Genomic DNA, 16,296 nt, shown 5'->3' on the forward strand with positions numbered 1-16,296 from the left:
ATTGTGGGTCAGGCGTGTGAAGCATCAGTAGATAATTGCCTTGCGGTTTCCTGAATGGTTAAACCAATGTCCCCTCCCACCAGCACTGCGGGAGAGTCCCAGTTTCTCTCTGTTCTCTCCAACGCTCTGTATCGTCCATCAGTCCTGTTAAATGCTGGCGGTGAGTATGCTGGCAGCTTTCACTGTGACCCTAATTTGCATTTCTTTGATTGCTAGCGAGGTTTTCCGTTTTTCATGTACTGTGGCTAATTGATCGTTCCTGTTTTCTTCTGTTAAATGTCTGCTCGTGTCTGTTTCCATTTTTCTACATGGTTGCTTGTATCCTGATAATATTGAGGACTTCTTTGCATATTCTGGACAGTAATCCTGTTTAATTAATTAAATGCATTGCTAACCTCCACCCACCCTGCCCCATGGTTCTTTCTCTCTCTGTGGGGACTCTGCTTTGTCTCCTGGGGATACAATGGAATACTACTCAGTCATAAACAGAATCAAATAATGCCATTTGCAGCAACAGGGATGGACCTGGAGATCACAGTCCTAAGTGAAGTAAGTCAGACAGAGAAGAAAAATATCATATGATATCGCTTATATGTGGAATCTAAAAAAAAAAATGACACAAATGAACTTACAAAACAGAAACGGACTCACAGACATAGAGAACAAACTTATGGTTAGCAGGGGGGAAAAGGTGGTGGGGAGGGATAAATTGGGAGTTCAAGATTTGCAGATACTAACTATTGTATATAAAATAGATAAGCAACAAGTTTATACTGTATAGCACAGGGAACTATATTCAATATCTTATAATCTATAATGAAAAGGAATGTGAAAAGGAATATATGTATGTATATGTATGACTGAAACATTATGCTGCACACCAGAAACGGACACACTGTAAACTGACGATACTTCCGTTTAAAAATAAAAATAGAAAATAAAAATAATTTTTAAAAATTTTTAAAAAATATAGAGAAATTGGAGCCTTCATATACTGCTGATGGAGATGTAAATGGTGTAGACACTTTAGAAAATGATCCAGCAGGTCTTCAAAAGGTTAAACACAGAGTTACCATGTGACCCAGCAATTCCACTCCTACGTATATACCCAAAGAAATTAAAGCATATGTCCACACAAAAACTGTCTCACAAGTGTTCATAGCAGTGTTTCCCATAACAGTCAAAGAGTAAAAACAACTCAAAACCGCCCAGCAGCTGGTGAACGGATAAACAAACCTGTAAGACATCCGTACAATGGAATATTATTCCTCAATAAAAAGGAATGAAGTACTGATGCCTCCTGCAACGTGGACAGACCTGACAACATTACACTAAGTGGAAGAAGAGACACAGGAGGCCACACAGAGTGTGGTTCCAGTGATATGAGATGACCAGCGCAGGCAAATCCACAGAGACAGACAGGAGCTGAGAGGCTGCTAACAGCCAGACGTCGGGGATGGGGAGGGGCCGCTAATAGGTACAGGGTTTCTTGGGGGGGGGGGGTAATAAAACGTTCTAAAATTAGTAAGAATGGTTGCACGACTGTGTGAATATATTAAAAGCCATTAAGTCACACTTTAAATGGCTGAATTCCACAATACGGGAATTACATCTCAGTACAGTCGATACGGCTAGATAATTCATTTCCAGGCATCTCCCCCCATTACACTCCAATCTCTCGAGGCTTTGTAGAGCCCGTAAGTCGTCATCAAGGATGAGATTCATGTCTCCAGGACAAACCCCACCCCCATGAATCCAAGGCATCAGGTTCGATGCAGGGCACCTCCCACCTGGCCTGTGAACGGGTCCGGTTTGTTCTTCTGCACCTGAGGTGGCTGGAGGCGCCTGCTGTTTCTGGGAATAGCTGTGTTGGCGCTCCACTAGCGAGTTAAGTGTCAATTTGATGTCAGTGTCATCATTCTGGCCTCTGGGTCCAGGACCAGGTGGAAAAAATTTGCAAAGGAAATAGCTTGAGGGAAAAAATTGGATTTCCCCATGTGGGCAACACTAAAAGCCAGTGTGCACTTAAGCAGAAGTGATGGCTGTGAAACCTGAACTCAGCCCTCTTGCCCTGGGAAGGCATGACCAGGTTGGGGGAGGGCAGTCGCTTATTTGATGTCCTTGGATTGCTGGTGGAAAAAAAATCAGGAAATCGTTTTGCTAAAGAAAGATGCCTTTTGTGACCACCTATGAACTTTTGAGGACATTATGCTAAATGAAATAAACCAGTCACAGGGGACAAATGCTGCATGATATCACTTATACATGGGATCTGAAATAGTCAAATTCATAGAAGCAGAGAGTAGAATGGTGGTTGCCAGGTGCTGGGGGAGGGGGAAGTGGATGGTTGCTGTTCACCAGGGATAGAGTTTTAGTTGTGTGAGGTGGATGAATTCTAGAGTTCAGGTGCTGAGCAATGAGCTTAGAGTTAATCCTGTATTATTAAGAGGATAGATCTCATGTGACCTGACCACAATTTTTTTTAAAAAGGTTATATACAATACAGTCCCATTGGTGTATTCATACCCATCCATCTAGCCACCTGTCTGTTCATCCTTCTGTCCATCCATCCATCCATCCATCCACTCACTCCAAACTTCTAACCCTGGTTATCTCTAATGAATGACAGTTAAGGGTTTTCTTGTGGCGAGCACAGGAATTTCACTTCCTATGTGATGGGCTTCTGATACATCGTTTGAGTTTTTTGTAAGTAACGTTTTAGTAATAAAAATACATATATTTCTTTTTTAAGAGGGAAGTATGTTCCACAATCAATGAATACATCACCTTCTCATGCCTCTGAACTCTCCTGTGCCTCAGAAGTCAGCTCCCCGACCACCTCCACCTCCCTGAGGGGCCCTCCTCTGAGTCCTGGCCTCATTTAAATTCCCTTCCTCCTGGTCCCATGGCCCTGGGCACACCCCCAGACTAGTCCTAACCACACACTGGGCCCAGGAACCTTGTCTGACCCCCTAGGCAAGGAAGGGGAGCTGGCTGGGAGGATATAGGGCCGTTTCATGGGACCCAAGGGCAGAGGTGGGTCTCAGGAACCATCAGAAATGAGGTAGTCTCTCTCTCTCATTTCTATCATCTTCGTAAAATGTAAGCCTCACACGGGCAGAGATTTTTGTCTTTTTTCTCAGCTATATCCCCAGCGCTGGGCACATAGTAGGCACTCAGTAAATACCTGTTGAATGAATGGGGTGGGCACGAGTCTGCTTCACTCTCGGTTCCTGCCGATTAGCTGCGCTGCGCACGGGCCAGCCTGACCCCCCGTCCTCGCCTTCCTGCGGGCCGCGAGCGAAGAGGGACCAGCTGCCCTTAGTTCTCTTTCCGAATTCCTGGGAGAGAGAAGCCGATTGGCCAGCTCAGAGTAAGCACAGGTGTAACGCTGGTCTCATCAGCGGCAGCCAGACGCGGGTCCCACAGCCGGAGCACCTGCGGAGGCTGCGGGTGGGGGCGGGCAGACGCCCCAAAGGAGCCTCTGGGCCGCCTGGAGTTCCTGCTGCCAGCGGAGTGGGCAGGGACCGTACCAACACAGGCGTGAGCCGCGGTGAAGGGATGGGAGAAGTCGGAGGGGCGAGTTCGTGGTGACAACGTGCTGAAAGAGGCTGGAAGTGATCGAGGGAGCTAATTTCGTGACGACAAAGTCGGAAGCGACTGTTCCGTTAGTCAGATCTCAGCGGTTAACTTCAAGCGCCGCTGCTGATCTGGAAATTAACAGGGCATTTGCCCTCCAGCCACGGGACTGTGCCTCTCCGGGGCCAGGAAGCCCCCAGACAGCGTCCCTGCGGCGGGAACCGGATGCCAATACACTCCAGCCGGGCCTCCCACTTCGGCGACAAGGCTGGAGCTGAGGGCTCCAATCAGAAGAGCCGAACTCGTCCCCGAGGCTCCGAGCCCCTTCTGCTAAGCAGAGCGGCGGGAGGGGCTGCGCGTCGCAGGCGTGAGATGCGGGCCATTTGCTCGGCGCTTCCGGGGGCGGGGGGCAGCGAGCTACACGAGCAGGAGCGTGTTGGGCCAACCCCGACGGCGCGCCCCGGGCCGCCGCACACCCGAGGGGCGCGCCCGGGACCGCGCGCCGAGCGCATCTCAATCAAGCCTGCGCCGTCCCCGGGTCGACCGCGGCGCCGCAGCCCCACCGAGGCCCTTCGTGGGAATCCAGGATGCCCGGGGCTTCGGGAAGCGGCAGGACGAGCGCTGGCGACATTTGTCTGCGTGGAGCTCCCGGGGGCGGGGGCGGGGGCGGGGGGAGGCAGGGGCCCTGCAAGCCGGGATGCCCCTGGAGCTCCGACAGCGACGGCAGGAAAAGCAGGTGCCTGCGCCCAACATCACGTCGAGTTCTGGGACCAGCGGGCGTGACTTGGGTCCTGAACCCCTGCCGCCACTTACCACGTGCAGCCTTCCACAAGTTATTTAACTCCTCTGAGCCCCAATTTCCTCATCTAGGGATCAAAACAGCACTGACCTCAAGGGGAGCTGTGACAATGAGACTGATTAGGACTCCATTTATGGAGCGTGTGCGACGTGCCGTACTTTCAGCCTTGGTAGATGTAATAATCCCTTATCCCACAATGCATGCTTGGCACTGCCTAGGAAGCAGTGACTACTCGTTCTCATTTTACAAGGATCCAGAGAGGTGAAGTAACTTGCCCAAGGTCACACAGCAGCATGGGGACACAGGCTGCTCAGTTCCACGGCCCAGGCTTTGCATGGAGACAGCACCTGCCTCACAGAGTGGGTTCAGCTGCTCTGTGGGGCGGGGCGGGGCGGGGCAGCTAGCGGAAGAGGAGGGCTAACTGTTTGGGCAGCCCCAGAGAGGAAGTCATCCACAAAACAAGCATCACTCTGTTAACTAAATAAATGAGTGTTTTATGATGTCCTTGGCTAAGGATCTATATCCAAATGGCGTTTCATTGAGAGAAAAGTGAGACTCTATCCTCTGGTACCCACAATGACAAGTGAGGGGGAAGGGGGCAGACAGAAAAGGAAGTGATCCCAGGCCAGGCTGGTGCTGGCCACTTTCCTGGTTTTCTGTCTCCTCCAATCTGGGGATGCTGGGTACCAGTGTGCAGCTCCATCACAGCATGCAGCATGTACGACCTGGCCGCGTGGGCAGCACCTGGGGCCTCTCCGGGGCCTCCGAGCGTCTGGGGAGGCTTCATGGGCAGGAGCCTGTTGTCAGGGGACTTTCCCGGTAGACACCCTTTTCCGGGGCTTTGGAAAGAAGTGGGGCCTAGGCAGGGGAGGCCCTGATGGAATTCTGGGCAGTGGTACCCAGTGCCCGTGCAGCACGAGGAGAGAGAGTCAGGGGCTGAGCCGCTAGGCAGGGGAAGGTGCAGAGGCCAGGATGCTGCCTCTGGAGAGGACCCAGCCTCTGGAAAGTCTGGCTGGACAGGCTCAGGGCTCAGTTTGCAACGACCGGGGTAGAGACAGGAGGGCAGGCCCAGAGGCCTGGCTCCGTGCACCCCAGCTGCCGGCTGGCACGGTCACTGGCTACTATGGCTGGTGCCAGGGTCAGATCTTTGCTGGAGCGACTCTGGGTGCCCGAGGCTGGAAGGGGCTTTAGTCATTAGGCCCGAAGTCCCAGAGCTGCCCAGAGCCCAGAGGCTAGAACTTGAGTCTCAGGCCCAGGCCGGTCTGGCCCACTGAGGCCCCCACAGGCAGAGAACACCAGAGACTGGGTTCAGGCCTAGCCATGCATCTGGGTGACCTCAGGCCAGTCACTTACCGTCTGCGGATCCAATGTCCTCTCTGTCCATGGAGGGAATCACCCAAGTACCTTCCTAACAAGGTAAGAAAAAAAATGGGGAGAGGGGCTCTTGGGAGAGGATCAGAGCTGGCAGCCTTCGATATCACCGTCGAAGTGGTGGTATCGACGGTGGACACCCTCCAGTGTCCACTCTTGGGCACTGTGGGCTCGGCAGGACCCAGAGGGGCTGTTTCAGTGGGAGCTGAAGGCAGGCCTTCTAAGGGATTCCAGCAAGTCTTAAGAAACAGCTAAGCGTGTCTAGAACTATGCTGTCTCGCATGGCTGCACTAGCCACGTGTGGCTATTGACATTTAAAACAGTGAAAATACAGTACATGCCTTTTTCTTCTCATTTGCAGTAGCCACGTCGCCCATGCTCAGCAGCCACCTCCAGCTAGTGCCTGCCATGTTGGACAGTCAGAAAGCATGCCCATCATTCCAGAGAGTTCTGCCAGACAGGCTGCTCTAGAGATTGTGGCTTTGGGAAAACTGCTTCCTGAGAGCGTAACATGCGGCAGGCTCTGTGCCGAGAGCTTTGCCTGCATCATTTCATTTAACCCCAAAGCAACCTGGTGAGGCAGGTACCATCATTACCACACTTTGGTTGTGAAGACAGAGGTTCTGAGGGTTCGGTGACTCATCGGAGGTCTGACCCGGCCCCTCCGGGCTCCACTTCACTGCCTCCCTGGGCTTCGCCTGTCCTGTGTCCCCAGGCCCCCAAACAAGGCCACCTTCCAGCTACTTCATCTCTCAGAACACATGAGCCTATACACTCTTTATTGGCTTGGCTGAGGTTCCAGAAGGTGGGGGTGAGGGTTAACTTTGTTTCCCTGGGGGGTGCTCCTGGCTCTGGACCCATCAGGGGACTTTCTTGGGTAAGGGATTAATGATCCCACTCTCTATGTATTCGAAGACCGTGTAGGGGTCCTGGTCCCCGTTGAGGGTGATGGCCTGCCGGTAGAACTGCTCCAGGTCCGCAGCGCTCCTGTAGAACAGGTCCATCCTGAGCTTGATCCGCTCTTCAGCATCCTTTGGGTTCTGCAGGAGGCGGGCCTGGATCTCCATGGTTGGAGGTGGCTTGTACATGAGGTGGTACCTACAAGAGGAGAGGAAGCCGGTGACCCAGGACCCAGCCCCAAGGGCAGGGGAGAAACGGGCCCTCTGTCCTACCGTCGAGCAAGTTGGTGCCCATTCCCACCACCATCATACATTTACGAAGCACCAGCTGCGTGCACGCCCTCGGCTGACCCCGGGAGCCTCAGGGAGACCAGAGGTGTGTCCCCGCCCAGGGGAGAGGGAGGCAGAAGGTAATAATATACTAAGTGCCAAATGCCTTTCTTTCATTCCCTTCCTTCCTCCTTCCAAACAATAGTTATGAAGCACCTGCCAGGTCTGTTGACAGGGCAGTGGCAGGCAAGACAGACGCTGCCTCTGGTTTGTGGAGTTTACAGTCAAACGGGGGATGGGGTGTTATAACACGGATTGTGAGCAGCGAGATGACAGGAGGGCGGCGGTCACTGTGGGAGAGGCCCTGGGCAGGCATGTGAAGGCCATTGCACTTGACGTGGGTCAGCGCATCCCCCAGCAGCGGGGCGAGGGGTCAGCCTATAGTTTAGGGAAATCCGGGTACCCCCGTCCTGCCCCCTCCCTGCACGGAGTCCTGCTGAGACACGTGGCCTGGTGACCAAGAAACAGGACGCTGGTCACGGGGAAAGAGGGAAGCTTCTACCTCTTTGCAATAGCAGGGACTTTGTTTTATTTTGTTTATTTTTAATTTTCTTTGTGGGGGAATTGGGTTTATTTATTTATTTATTTATTTTTGAATGGAGGTACTGGGGATCGGCAGGGACTTTTGTTTTTTTTAATTTTTATTTTTTAAGATTTATCTTTTGAGTTCTCTTAATTGATTTTGCACATTTTTAAAATTTTTATTTGTGTTTTGTTTTTGATGGTGGGGAGAGGGGTAATTAGGCTTATTAATTATTATTATTTTTAATGGAGGTACTGGGGACCGAAGCCAGGACCTCCTGCGTGCCGAGTACGCGCTCTGCCTCCCGCCTCGGCAGGGGCTTTAAATTGTGTTTCACCACCAACACGGTGAGTGTACTCGGTCAGACTGCAGAACAAAACCTGAATTTACTCCCTGTAACTGTGGGGGTGGGGGGTCCGGGGGTGCGTGTCCGCTCAGCGACCCCCTCTGGGACGCGGGGCAGCGACAGCGAAGGCCCAGGGGGCCATGTCACACACGCGGCGGCGGAGAGAGCCCGGCACCGGGCGGCCGAGCCCCGGGCGCTGAAGTCCTCGCTGCTTTTCCAGGAAAAGACGGAGGACAGAGAGTGCAGAGGAGCGAGCCAGGCGAACCCCCTTTCTAGAATCTTCCGTCAGTCGTCACCCGCGTCCTCCCTGGAGCTGCCTGCCCCGGCACCGGGCGGCAGGACGGAGAGGGGCTCCCGGGGGCCGTGGCGCCTGCAGCCCTCAGGCCGGCCCACGGGGAGCCCGGCACAAACCTTTCTCCCGTGACGGGGTCGGTTCTTCTCAGGGTCAGCCGCTCCGCGATGGAATCGAACGGCACGTTCAGGAAGAACACCCTGCGGGGAAGAGCGGGCGCGGCGTCGGCCGGGGGGAGCCGCAGGCCGGGGGGAGCCGCAGGCTGCCCTGCGCGAGACCCGGGGCGGCGTCGGCGCCCGAAAGTGGGTGGGGCCTCGGGGCCGTCGCTCAGGGCTCGGGTACCAGATTCTGGGAGGGAAAGATGCGGGAGGGGGCACCCTGTCGCCGCAGCTCTCCACCCCCGATTCCGGGACAGCTCCCAGCCCCCATCACTCCCGGGGGGGGGGGGTGGGCTTCCGTGGAGGGGGCACTAGTCAGGGGAGCTCTGGGGGGCACATGCCCCATCCCGGTGGGAGAACAGCATATTCTCTGGAGTCACAAACACTTGGGTTAGAATCTCACCTCCACCGTGGACCTGCTGTGTGACCTCGGGCCACCAACACAACCTCCCTCAGACTCAGTTTCCTCACCTGCAGAATGGGGCTATAATACTTCATGGTGTTGAAGATTCAAGGAGATGAAGTGTGTGACGAGCTTAAAGCAGGCTTTGTGCATCCTGGGCGCTCAAACATGGCAGCGAGCGCTCTATTCTTCTTGGCCTCCTGGACCCCTTCCTGAGGGTCCGGGCTCTGACTGCCCACACCCCCCCTGAGAGGGCAGGGCTGCGTGTTCTCTGCTTCATCACTCTCTCCGCCACAAAGGGCTCTGGATCCAAGGGAACAGGACCCTCAAAAGTCAACAGGCCAAATCAGAGCCCAGAAGAAAAGATACAGCGCTCACTTCTGATAACTCAGGACTCTCCAGCTGGGCATGCCTGGGACTACATCTCCTGAACCCCTAGTTCAGATGGTTTGATCCCTCTCTGGCAATGGAATCCTTTTTTTATATAAAAATTTTTTTTAATAAAAGGAGGATGGAGGTTCTCAATAGGGACTAATTTGCCCTGAGAAGACATTTGGCAACGTAAGGGGACATTTTCGGTTGTCACAGTTGGGGACGGGGTGCTACTCACATCTAGTGGGTAGAAGCCAGGGTGACAGTTCCCACCACAAAGAATCGCCCAGCCCCAGCGTAGCAGGGCAGGAAATGGGACAGGTGGGAGGTGCTGCTGCTCTGATTGGGGGCGGCGGGTCGCGGCGCAGAGGCCCGCGGGCTCTGGCTCCTGCCCACAGATCTAATCCAGGCCCTGCCTTCTGGCGGCAGACCATCTCAGTTTGCTTTTAAAACAATAAGTTCTGGAATATTCCACAGCTCACTTACTGTTTACTCATCTGTCCCTTAATTCATACCTACATTTGTTGAATGCCTGCTGTGTGCCCAGCACTGAAGTAAGCCCACGTTTACCAGCCCAGCGGATAGGACTGAGACAGGACATTGAAGAGAGCTGTCATCATGGTGTCAAGGTCCCATGATGCTCCCGAGGGGGCAACGTCAGTGACAACACTCGCTGCGCACCCAAAGCCTCATTCATTTCACTCCCAAGTAAGTCAGCTCAGATGAGAGGCACCTCTAAGTGTAGCGAAAATGCACAGAAATGAGATCTCCCACTGCCACTCTTGGCTGCGAGGCTTTTGGGATGAATACTCTGCCTCTTCCAAGTGCGTGAAGGACAGAAGCCCCTCACCGTCATCCCAGGAATTCACCAGATGTGTTGAAGGGGCTGCCAAGGGGCTGAGCTTTGGTGAGTCCAGTGGGGCACTGGTCCCTACGGGCCCTGGACCAGCCTCTTGGGCGCCGGTGCCACCCCTGGGGTCAGAGCAATGCCCGCCCCCCAGCCAGGGTCCTGACACTGGGTACGTGCTCAGGAAACTCATGTGAAGGAATAAGTGAATAAACGACACACGGTTCTAGTGTTCTGTTTACACTCTCTCTGCCTATTGCCTGACTGCTCCATCCCAGCCAAAAAATTCAACCAACTGGTAGCGTTGAGAATGATGCTTAATTCAAGGGTTGGAAGGGATCTAAGACACGTTCCCCTAATTCCCAGGGACCAGTTGCAGCAGCATCCTCTTGGGAATCTGTGACTGTGCAGGATGCCAACACCCTGGCCCAGAAATGCTGGTTCAGCAGGTTTGGAGGGAGCCCAGTATCCCTCCCAGGGACTGGAATCCGCTGCCTCGGATAACACCTGGACCAGGGATTCTGACCCAGGCACCTTTGCAGGTCCTGTGACCTCTGGCAATTAGATACAAACTGAGGGCTCCATGTGTCTTCTGGGAGGGGATAGGTCCACGTTTCTCAACAGATTCTCAAAGGGGTGCTAGTTCTTAAAAATGATTATGAGTCACTGGTCTGAGTCAAAACCTCGTGTATTACAGAGGATGCGGCCACGGCAGACTGAGGAGATGACAGATTGCGGGAAGCTGGGCTGCCCCAGGTGTCTCACGCTGTCCTCACACTCAGCTTCCCAGTGATTTTCCCGAACCCCTCTGGGGAGCCACCCTGATCCCCTCTCATGCCTGTGACTTGTTTGGAGTTAGCCCATCCCAGGACTGTGGGGCTGAGCATGAGGGACGCCCAGGTGAGGCCAGTCTGAGTACTGGCTCCTCCTGGCCCCAGGAAGTGGGTCAGGATGCAGACTGATCCAAGCCAGGCCAATGAGAGGCTGCCCCGCGGCTTGCCAGAGAGGAAGGAGCTTCATTTTGTCTGGGGCTGCTAAGCAATTGGGAGCCTGGGGTTGCCTGGTGCCTACGCCCCAGAGAGAGCCTACCCAAGAATAAAGCCCACCCCAAGAGCAGAGAGCAATGGCTGTTTGGGGCCCCAGATCAAGCTGTGCCTGAAGCCAAACCCCCCTCAGTGCTTTCCCGACATGGATACATAAATCTCTTTTGCTTAAGCCAGACTGACCTGGGTTTCCTGCAATCACAATCCAAAGGCCATGTAATACACCTAGCCTCTCCAATGCCGCTTGCTTCCAGAAAATGTGTGAACTTAAAAAAATAAAAGTGAGTCAAATGCTCTCCTTCAAGGCCAGCATCTCCCACTGCCTTTCTTCTCCTTCTCTTGTTCTGCCCACGCTATTTGCTGAGGTCCACTTCTGCCCAGTTGCCAAGAAGCCCCTCGTGGGTACCTGATGAAAGCTGCAGCCACCCCTCCACGAAGTGAGTGCAGCCTGGCGGGCAGGAGCCATGAAAATCCACTTCTTCCCCGCACGCCTCCTCGACAATGATTTCCATTCACCACGTGCCGCAAAATAACAGCCACCAAATAAAACACATGAGATCGGCAGCGTCTGAACACGGGGAGCACAGCTGTTTCGATGTGCTTTCATCCCCTACACTCCAAACATGCCTCCCCCCGCACCCCTCTGCCTCGCACCCCCGGAACTTGAGAGGCTCAACAGCAACACCAAAAACACGGCTGTCACCGCGCCCGGCGGCTGATGGTGCCGCTCCGGATGCCGACGCCAGTAGAAAGGAAGCCAGTTTGGAAATCCCTGATAATTGATGCTGCTTCATAAACAAACAAGCCCCCAATTGAAAGATTTTTTAACCCAGCATATCAGGACTGCTTGTCGTCATTCAACGGAATGGCTTGTGAAAGGCTGGCAAGATCAGAAGCATGAGGACACCAAATTGGGACTTGAAACACGTCGCTGGGAGAAGCCGCGCTGGGGAGGAGCTGTGCTTCCATGCTGGAAGCTTCTGATTAGCCAGGCTCGTGGCGCCCCGATGCCAGAGCCAGCTGGCAGGTGGAGTGGGGAGCCCAGGCAGCTCTGCGGAGATATGCCACCCCATGCGTGCCCCCACCTGCCAGTTTTTTGTCTTCTGCTAGTCATTTACAATAACACAGCCAGAAAAGGGAGAATGGGGAAGCAAAGAGAGCAGAGACTGCTCAAAGCAGGGCGTGCCAGGCAGAGACACTCGGGTGTGTGTGAGTACAGGGGGTGCCTGGGTTCACCAGGGGCGGGAGCTACACCTGCTTTGGGATTTGCAGAATTTCAGGCTGGTCTAAATCCCTCGCTGCTCCAAGTGTGGTCCCTGGACCAGTGGCACCAGCACCAGCTGGGAACTCACGCCCCACCGCCCGCCCACTGAAGCGGAGTCTATATTTTAGCAAGACCTACAGTGACCTGTATGCACAGTGAGGTTGGAGAAGTGCTGCTCTCATCCTGTATTTCCCAGATTTGTCTGATGTTGAGAATCCCTTGGAGGGCTTGTCTAAAATACATGTTCTGACCTGAAATTAACACAATATCATAAAGCAACTATACTTCAATAAAAACAAACAGCAAAAACAAAACAAACAAACAAAAAAACAGATTCCGGGCACCACTCCCAGAACTACCAAACCAAAATCTCCAGGGGAGGGGCTGGAAGACCTGTGTTTGAAAACCAGAAGCTCAGGTGAGTCACACTCAGGCAGCTGTGGGAAGCAGGGCTCTAATCCCCGGTCTCACGGGGGCCGAGCCCTGGAACCATCAGGGGAGCTTGGAGAACACTGAGGCCTGGGGCCTAGCCCTAGAGATTCTGTGTTACTTGGCCCAAGGTGAGCTGTGAGAATGGAGATTTTTAAAAGCTCGCTAAGTGATAACAGTATGTAGCCAACACTGAGAACCACTGCTCTGACCCAGTCTGCTCAGTGTACAAGATGGGGAAACTGAGAGGGGAGGGCTCACACTCTGTCACTCAGGACGCTGATGTCAGACACCCAATGACAGCTGGGACCTCCTGACCCACCCTCATCATGACCCCTCTGATCATACTGCCTGGGGCTCTGTTTGGGAAACAAAGGAAGCTTTCTTCCTCAAAGGCCTTGAAGCTTACCCCCTGCCCGAAAGCTAAATTCACTGAAAACTGGGGGACAGAATCTTCTCTGGACCCATGGATAGATTTGATAAACTGAGAGATAAGACATAGGATCACTGACTTTAAGTAAATATGGTGTCCCGTTCTGCCCAGAGGCTGCTCTTGTAGCCCCCGATCTCAACCCATAAGCCTCTACTACATGCAAAACTCCATGTAGAACATCATGATGTAACAACGATGAGACATCACTTCACACCCATCAGGATGGCTGTTATCAAAAACCCAGCAAATAGCAAGTGTTGGTGAGGATGTGGAGAAAGTGGAACCCTTGTGCATTGCTGGTGGGAATGTAAAATAGTGCAACCACCGTGAAAAATGGTATGTCGGTTCCTGGAAAAATCAAACATAGAATTACCATGTGATCCAGCTACTCCACATCTGATATATACTCAAAGTAAGGGAAAGCAGAGATTGGAACAGAGATTGGCACACCTGAGTTCACTGCAGCATTATTCACAATAGCCAAAAGGCAGAAATAACCCAAATGCCCATCAGTGGATGAGTGGATAAACAAAATGTGACATATACCCACTCTGTAATATTAGCCAGCCTTAAAACGGAATGGAATCCTGACACCTGCTACAACCTGGATGAACCTTGAACATGTTGCATGAAGTGAAGTAAGTCAGACCGAAGGACAAATATTGTAGGATGCCACTTATATGAGATATCTAGACTAGTCAAATTCACAGAGACAGAAAGTAGAATGGTGGCAGCAGGGGCTGCAGGGAGGGGAAGTTTGGAGTTGTTGTTTACCGGGGCAGAGTTTCAGTTTGAGACGACAGTAAAGTCTGGAGACGGATGGTGGGGGTGACTGCACAACAAGGATCATGTACTTAATACGAACAAACTGTCCACTTAAAATAGTTAAAATAGTAAATTTTATGTATATGTTACAATAAAAAATAAGCACTATGATGTGGTTAATAAACATTATGATAAAGTACGGGAAGGGGTGGATTTCTGGCCTCAAATAAACTTACAGTTTAATGAGATTTAATGAATATACACACATATACAAAAAAAATGGATGGACCAAAAAATATGAGCCATACAATAATATTAATTCTACACTGACTACAAAGTCAATGTTATACAAACTCAGAAAACAGAAAAGGAGAGGCTAGAACTTATTTTATCAGGCAGCCTTTCCCTGATACCAGAAACTAGACAAAGACACCACAGGAAAACTATAGGCCAATATTCCTCATGAGTAGAGATGCAAAAATAATCAATAAAATATTAGCAAATTGAATGCAGCAATACATAAAGAGAATAATACATTATAATTAATTAGGGTTTAGCCTGGTAATGAAAATCCGTTTCAAAATTTGAAAAGTAATCAATCTAACTATATTATCAGATGAAAGAAGAAAACTATATAGTCATGGCAAGAGATGCAGGAAAAGCACTTCACAAAATTTTACATCAGTTCCTGATAAGTATTCCAAGCAAACTAGAAAGGGAAGGTATTTCCTCAATCTAATAAGAGGTGTTTGGCAAAAAACTAAAGCTAGCATCATATTTAATGGTCAAAGACTAAATGTTTCCTCTTAAGACCGGGAACAAGGCAAGGGTGTCCATTTTTACCACTCCTATTCAACCTCTTACCGGGAGTCCTGGCTAGTGCACTAAGACGTGCATACAAACTGAAAAGGAAGAAATAAAATTGTGTCATGTGCAGATGACACGATCATCTAATTAGAAGCCCCAAAGAATCTTCAAAAAGGCTACTATAACTAACAAGTAGGTTTAGTGAATTCACAGGATGCAAAATCAATAAACAAAAAATAAACCAACTTTTCAAGATACTAGCAATAAACAATTAAAAATTAAAATTTTAAAGTACCATTTACAATAATATAAAAATGGAATACTTAGGTATAAAGCTAGCAAAATATGTAAAAAGATCTGTATAATGAAAACTATCAAACACTGATGAAAGAAATCAAAGACATGTAAAACAGATAAACAAGTTTATATTGTATAGCACAGGCAACTATATTCAATATTTTGTAGTAACCTATAATGAAAAAGAATATGAAAAGAATATATATGTATACATATGACTGAAACATTATGTTGTACACCAGAAATTGACACAACATTGTAAACTGACTATACCTCAATAAAAAATTTCTTAAAAAGAAATCAAAGACTTAAATAAATATGAGGAGCTATACCATGTTCATGGATTCAGATATTCAATATTGTTAAAATGTCAATTCTAATAGGTCTACAGATTCAATACAATTCTAACCAAAACTCCAAGAAGGTGTTTTGAAGATTTCACACAAGTTAATTCTCAAATTTATATGGAGGATATTTCTGGAAAAGAATTAGAATCACCAAAAAATGTTGAAAAAGAAGAACAAACTGATTTCAAGGCTTACTGACAAGCTACAGTAGTCAAGACAGTATGAGTGTTAACGGAAGGCTAGATACACAGATTAAAGGGACAGAACAGAGTCCAGAAACAGACTCATACAAATATGACCAATTACTTTCCAGCAAAGGTACCAATACAGTTCAACGGAGAAAGATGGTTTTTTCACCCAGCGGTGCTGGAACAATCAGACATCCGTGTGCAAATAATCATAATCAGAATCTTGATTGGTACCTCACACCATCCACAAAACTTAAATAAAATGGGTCACAGACAGAAATATATACCTAAAACTATTAAACTTCTAGAAGAAGATCTTTGTGACCTGGGGTTAAAGATTTCCTACATATGACAACAAAATCATGATCCATAGATTTTTAAATTGATGAATTAGGTTTCATTAAAAATCTAACAATTAAAAACTCATGTGCTTCAAAAGACATTAAGAAAGTGAAAGACATGCCACAGACTGGGAGAAATATTTGTGAAACCTATATTGGATAAAGGGTTTGTATCCAGAATATGTAAATTACATGCACACTAATGACATTCAGGAGGAGGCACAAACAGATCCCTTCCTACCTTGTGTTTCCAAATTTGATATTCAAACTGGTAAAGTCTGGTCTAGGTGGACAGACTCCCCAGAAAGGCTCAAACACCTCCTCCTGCCCCAGTTCCCTTGAAGCCTGGAGGATGCGCTGGGCCCCCTGGAGCAGCGGCGCTGTCTGTGCTTTAAACCAACTCTCAGCCTCTGCCACTGGGAGCCCCTTGCCAGGGCTGGAGCTCAGGCAGAGTGGCTCTCAG

At 50.3% G+C, this 16,296-nt stretch overlaps 1 protein-coding gene across 7 annotated transcripts in view; it reads right to left on the reverse strand.

The window, feature by feature from the left end:
- Positions 1-6,493: 6,493 nt before the first annotated feature.
- AK8 (adenylate kinase 8) overlaps positions 6,494-16,296 on the reverse strand; it is a 117,956-nt gene continuing 108,153 nt past the window's right edge. For all 7 annotated transcript variants that reach the window (XM_031450771.2, XM_064490646.1, XM_064490649.1 and 4 more), the window contains 2 exons: positions 8,259-8,339; positions 6,494-6,847 (listed from right to left, as the gene is read on the reverse strand). In XM_031450771.2, the coding sequence (XP_031306631.1) occupies positions 6,610-6,847; positions 8,259-8,339 (319 nt within the window). In that variant the 3' untranslated portion in view covers positions 6,494-6,609. The remainder of the gene's footprint in view (positions 6,848-8,258; positions 8,340-16,296) is intronic.

The sequence above is a fragment of the Camelus dromedarius genome, chromosome 10, assembly GCF_036321535.1.
Source record: "Camelus dromedarius isolate mCamDro1 chromosome 10, mCamDro1.pat, whole genome shotgun sequence".
In the NCBI taxonomy this organism is placed as follows: domain Eukaryota; kingdom Metazoa; phylum Chordata; class Mammalia; order Artiodactyla; family Camelidae; genus Camelus; species Camelus dromedarius.